We start from the raw sequence: 5633 nt of genomic DNA, 5'->3' as shown, positions 1-5633 counted from the left end.
ACCGATGTCTTTGAGTATTTTACACCGGTTTTTCCAAAAACCGGTGTCTATGAGCGCAGATTTTCGCTCATAGACATCGGTTTTTTTAGCCGATGTCTATGAGCGCCTTTTTTTTCATTAATAGACACCGATTTTAACCGCGGTTTTTAAAACCGGTGTCTATGAACCAAAATTCTAGCGGACTTTCTTAGCGCCCTTTCTTTTGGGTTTCTCCTCGCCTTGGATGAAGCAACCAGCCAATTTATCTCCCCAATTTTGAACAATTCGACATGGCGAAATTAGCACTCCTCTTCCTTTGATCCCATTTCTCGCTCCCTCTTCCCCCTTCTTTTGTTCCTTTTCATTCTGTCGATCTGTTGGCCAGATGAAGAAAGGCCGAGTTCTGGTGGAGCCGGCGGCGGCAGTAGCGGAGACGCGGTTCCGCGGCGTGCGAAAGTGGCCGTGGGGGCGGTTCGCGGCCGAGATCAGGGACCCCTGGAAGAAGGTCAGGGTGTGGCTCGGAACCTTCGACTCGGCCGAGGCTGCCGCTCTGGCCTACGACTCCGCCGCTCGCTTGTTCCGTGGTTCCAAGGCCAAGACCAACTTTCCCCTAGCCGCCGCCGCCGCTGCGTCTCCCACCCCTACTCCTGCATTCCGCTGCCCTCCCTCCGCTGACCCAACCCTAGGGTTTTGATAAGATACAAATTGGAATTAAGCCGACCCACCTCATTCTACGCACTCATCACCGAGAGGTCCGAGACCTTGCAACAGCGGCATCGTCGTCTACAAATCTCGAAGCGAAGATGAAAATTGTGGCGGCTTATCTCCTGGCCGTCCTCGGCGGCAACCCCAACCCCTCCGCTGATGATATCAGATCCATCCTTGAATCAGGTCGAACTCTCTTCCCTCTCATATTTATCTTGGTTTCATTTCGGTGATCCTTGTTTCTTGCTTGTAGTGGGAGCGGAGGCAGAGGATAAGAGGATCAACCACTTCCTCGCGGAAGTCAAGGGCAAGGACATAACGGAAGTCATCGCTGCCGGCCGGGAGAAGTTCGCTTCCGTGCCCTCCGGTGGCTCTGTGGCTGCCATTGGGGTCGCCGCCCCTGGTAGCGGCGGCGCGGGCGGCGCCCCAGCTGCAGAGGAGCCTAAGAAGGAGGAGAAGGTGGAGGAGAAGGAGGAATCCGACGAGGTGAAACTCCCTGTCTTTCCCTCCCGCAAATTTTCGTTTCCGACATAAATTTGTGGTTTTTTTTCTTTCTCGTTTCCAATTTATGTTTTTGGAAAACACAAGCTATGGAGATTGGTTTGATTGCTATTTGTGTAAGTTTTGAAGGTAATGGCAATCTTTTTTATTTTATATACTAGCATATCACTTAAACGGCTACAAGTATGCCACTTTTTCCAAATTTAATAGCACATGGTAAAGTCCTATCTTGTGATCAAGGTTCACAAAGCATATACAGAGGCATAAAGTCATGCAGACAAAGACTGAATATTGTTAGTAAAGTGCATAAACTCTCAAGTATTTGGATTAATTAGAGTTGAAGATGTAAGGGGTGGAGGGAAAAAGGAAATCTTTGTTAGTATTAATGATAAGTCGCCATGATGATTACCATTGTTATTGCTAAATTTGTTGATCTCCTATGTTTAACTCATACCTCAAGTATGTAATTAAATGGTTTAATTTCATACTTTTTCGTATTGTTGTGCATACGTAGGATTTTGTTTCTCTGCAGGGAGTTAGATGAGTGGTTTATAGACACCTAGTTGCATCTCTTATTTTCCTCTACATGTATGCACATTTTTTGACATCGGTTGGCAATTCATGTGTATTTATCTTTATTTTAACATACTTCTAACTTTTAACTATGACCAGTGCTTCTTGAATTATCTTTGAAGGTTTGGAATCTTCAACCCAGCAGTCGTGTATGATCACCTGGGAGAAATTTATTCAGCACTTATTCTGGGAAGCTTAGTGTTCTGCATTTTGTTATACTTGAAAGTGAGCTTCTGTAAATTTCAATCTAGCTTTTCCTATGGTTATTACTGTCCTTTGTTCCTAATTTGAGATAATTGTTTTTCTCCAAAGGGTCATTTGGCACCATCTTCTTTGGATTCTGGTTCATTAGGGAACTTCATAATTGATTTTTATTGGGTGAGCTTTCTTAACCAGACATCATTTGCAGAGTTGTTGTGTCATTGTTTTTTTCTGGATTGATTGCACATAAAATAATCAGATAAATGCATCTAATTGATAATTCGAGATACTATGGAGTATGCAAGGGCCTTGCAAATATCTCAAAAAAAAAAACAAATGAACATATTACAATGGATTTGTTGATTTATTTTTTAATCACTGTTACCTAATCATGGCAGGTTATGTGCCAATGCTTAAACTTTTATTAGCTATATTTGATAGTGAAGGATTTTATCTGTTACTTGTTCCCAGATGTATCACTATTTTTACATATTACAATTATGTTTGCATGGGTGCACTCTATTCTTGCATTTCCATTCTCTGTACTAATGGTTACATGAGATTTCTCCAATCTGCATATAGATTAAACTATATTTGTGTATGTAAGTGTACTTTGTAGAATATGTAGCAGTCTTACTTTCTTCTGGTTGTCTCTTTAACCAATTGATTCTCTTTTGCTTCTTAACTGTGCATGTTTATCCTCAACAAACATTAAAAAAGCACGTCTATTTGCTAAAGTCAAATGTCATAAATTCAATGTAGCCTCATTCATTTTCTTTTTTAGTATAGAAAGTAATATATGCTCTTGATCACAGACTTAAACAGGAAAATCACTCTGTGATTTGTTTTGCTAAATAGTTAACTCTCAATCATTAGCCAACACCAGGGAGCAGAACTACCCAAGACTAGTAGTTAATGCTCTAGATATTTCCATGGGGAATTGTGCTATAACATGTTTTGGTGTTGAGGGTTTTAGTCGTAAAAGGAGTACCATGAGATCAAATTGCATTGGAAAATGCAATTTCCTTAAAAAAAATTAGTTAAATATTTATGTTTGGTAAAAATGAATAACCTTATTTGTGACTTCATTAGTATTTTATTTTCAAATGTTTCATTGCCTACTCTATATGTGTTTGTTCGTGATCCAAGATATGTTGACTTAAGAGTTCAGAGGATATTTTCTAACCATATCTACTTGTGGAACCAACTGAATCACAAAAAACCTTCAAGTATTTTTTCCATTATGTGAAATCTTATGAAATGATTTATTTAGAAATCTAAAACACTTGCCCACCAATATTCAATGTTGCCATATATTCACCGTCATGGAAAAAAAATTCTCTCACATCCTTGGTCTCACTGCCAACTATAATACACATATGCATGTACTTCTGTTGCAACAATAGGATTATTTTTACTATGATGATGGGATCTTATATAATATCACATACATGTAAAAACTCTTTAAACATGGCTTAGAATATGATGTCTTTGATTTCGGCAACCACATTCTAGCTTTCATTATAAGGAATACCCAATGAATTGGGATGTCACAAGTCAATTTGAATATGGCGCATTGGAATACTTTCCTGCCTGGTCTCTATTTAAGCTTTTCAAGCTAGTTCTGCAGTTCCATGAACTTTTCAATCTCTAAAGCTCCATTCATGTTAAGTTGTTGGGAAAAGAGCATCTTGACAGAATTGAAATTCTCCTCTTTTTATCAGTAAAGTTTGATTTCTGGCTATACAATAAACACTTGCCTCACACTGCTTGTTCAATTTTCTTGCACGGAGAAGTATATTCACTAATATGAGGTCCTGGCAGAGGAAACCTTAGGTGGAATAGGTTATTCTTTGCTTTTAAATAATTGCCATTAAAACCACATGAGGATCTTACCTCTTGTTGATATTGTTGGACTTCCTTTTGCTCAACCATTTGGTTTGTGCCTTTCTTCATGCTAGTTTTTCTAGCTATGTGTTGTTATTATGCAAGTTGTATCTCATGTATTAATATCCTTCTATAATGAACAAATGAATTACTTGGCAATGCTTTTCAGCCTAATTTTTCCTATCAATGTAGCTGCAATTTATACAGTTTGTGGACAATTTTTTTTTCTTGTGCAGGGCATGGAACTGTATCCTCGTATCGGCAAAAACTTTGACATCAAGGTTTTTACAAACTGCCGATTTGGTATGATGTCCTGGGCTGTTCTTGCCGTCACATATTGCATCAAACAGGTCAATTTTATCTTTACATCTGTTCTTTGAGCTGTTGATAAATATAGCATATGAGGAAAGCACTAATATGTCAAACAACATCTGGAACAATAAAGAAATTAATTGAGGAAGAAGATGCTGACTTTACAGATGTCTGTATCCCTGGTTTTAAGCTGGGTGATAGTGAGAAATTTTTCTAATTTTCTTAGTTTAAATTGCAAATCCTTCAGATGTCAGCCTACACTTTTTTTTAACTGCTATGGGTTCCTGTAGGTATTACTTACTTGGGGTTAAAAGGCCAATTGATCTTAGTTTTGCCCATCAATGCCTCAGCTTCACGTCCAGTTTGTTAAAAGAACTTTTGGTGGCTTACAAGAGAGTTACAGTTACCCTAATATTTCCAAATGCAGTGTTTAAAGGTGCGCCTTTATAGTTGGGCGTTGCTCTCATGCGAACCATGCTCCATATGACTGACTGTAGTAACCAATAAAGAACAAATGATCATTTGGGGAGTAGGTATTTATTGCCATCGACTTGTTATCTCAAGCAATTAGGCACCTGGATGTAATGCCTTATGTCAAAGGATGGATTCCCCAAGTCGACCTTAAAAAAACATGAGAAAGACAATAATGACTGAAGGTTGTACAGTTGAGAGATTATTTGAAGCAAAACATGTAGAGTTTTCTAGTTAATTCACCTATGATGCTGATATCTGGATCAAAAGACAAGACAAAAAGGATAAATACACATCAACTCTAACTTGTTTGAGTGTTCTAGTTTGAGTCTTCAAAAGGAAGCTCTAACTTGTTGTTTTGAGTGCTGAACTAAGGAGGCAGCTGCCTTCTTGCCGCATTCCTTGCTGCTGTGGTTGGTAGCAGAAATCACAGAAAATAGGGGGCTTAGTGCAGGATATTCAGGATACCAAGATGACATCAGAGGTAGTACAATAAATAGTATATCTCTTCATCAGAGGTAGCTTTGTTCTTCTATGCTTCCTTCACTGGATTTGTTGTGTAGTCATATTTCTTTGTTCAACCATTATCATGCCTAGTAAGTTGTTGTATGATGCTGTCGGTTCTTATCAATCTGTACACTTGAATTAGAAGGAGCAAATTATATATGTTATATTCTAAGCAGCATATACTATGTAATACCCACTAAGCTTGTAAGATAAATATATGAATGTGGGATTTTTCCTTAGAAAAATAATAGGAAGTGAGTTGAAGCAAAAAGAAATAAAATGAAATAAAAAGAAGAGGAGGTCAAGGATTGAACCATAAACCTCTTATATTATATTTCATAGAATTAATTAGTAGAAACCAATTGGGATAGAGAGAAGATGTTGATAACAAAGGAGGGAAACTCATGATAAAGGTAAGAGTAAAAGCTAGCCAAAAGAAAACAAGAAAGGAGCAAGAGAAAGGCAACTTGTCTTCCTCCCTTTCTCTCCTTCTTCCT

The 5633-nt window shown here is 38.5% G+C and overlaps 1 protein-coding gene and 1 long non-coding RNA gene across 2 annotated transcripts; both read left to right on the top strand.

The window, feature by feature from the left end:
- The first annotated feature begins 569 nt into the window (after positions 1-569).
- LOC122023073 (60S acidic ribosomal protein P2B-like) lies at positions 570-1218 on the top strand. Its single transcript, XM_042581166.1, has 2 exons — positions 570-870; positions 938-1218. Exons 1-2 carry the CDS (start codon positions 783-785, stop codon positions 1216-1218), a joined length of 369 nt encoding a protein of 122 aa, XP_042437100.1. The 5' UTR covers positions 570-782.
- A 150-nt stretch (positions 1219-1368) lies between these two features.
- Positions 1369-4197, top strand: LOC122024700. The gene is made up of 3 exons (XR_006123498.1): positions 1369-1983; positions 2071-2136; positions 4083-4197. It is a non-coding gene; the product is annotated as an uncharacterized LOC122024700 (long non-coding RNA).
- The last annotated feature ends 1436 nt before the right edge of the window (positions 4198-5633 follow it).

The sequence above is a fragment of the Zingiber officinale genome, chromosome 9B (assembly GCF_018446385.1).
Source record: "Zingiber officinale cultivar Zhangliang chromosome 9B, Zo_v1.1, whole genome shotgun sequence".
Taxonomy (NCBI): Eukaryota; Viridiplantae; Streptophyta; class Magnoliopsida; order Zingiberales; family Zingiberaceae; genus Zingiber; species Zingiber officinale.
This window is presented reverse-complemented; position numbering and strand designations above follow the sequence as displayed.

Coding starts and splice junctions, on each gene's coding strand:
- LOC122023073 (XM_042581166.1), top strand. CDS start 783: ATGAAAATTGTGGCGGCTTATCTCCTGGCCGTCCTCGGCGGCAACCCC. Junction 871..937: donor CAGATCCATCCTTGAATCAG/GTCGAACTCTCT, acceptor TCTTGCTTGTAG/TGGGAGCGGAGGCAGAGGAT.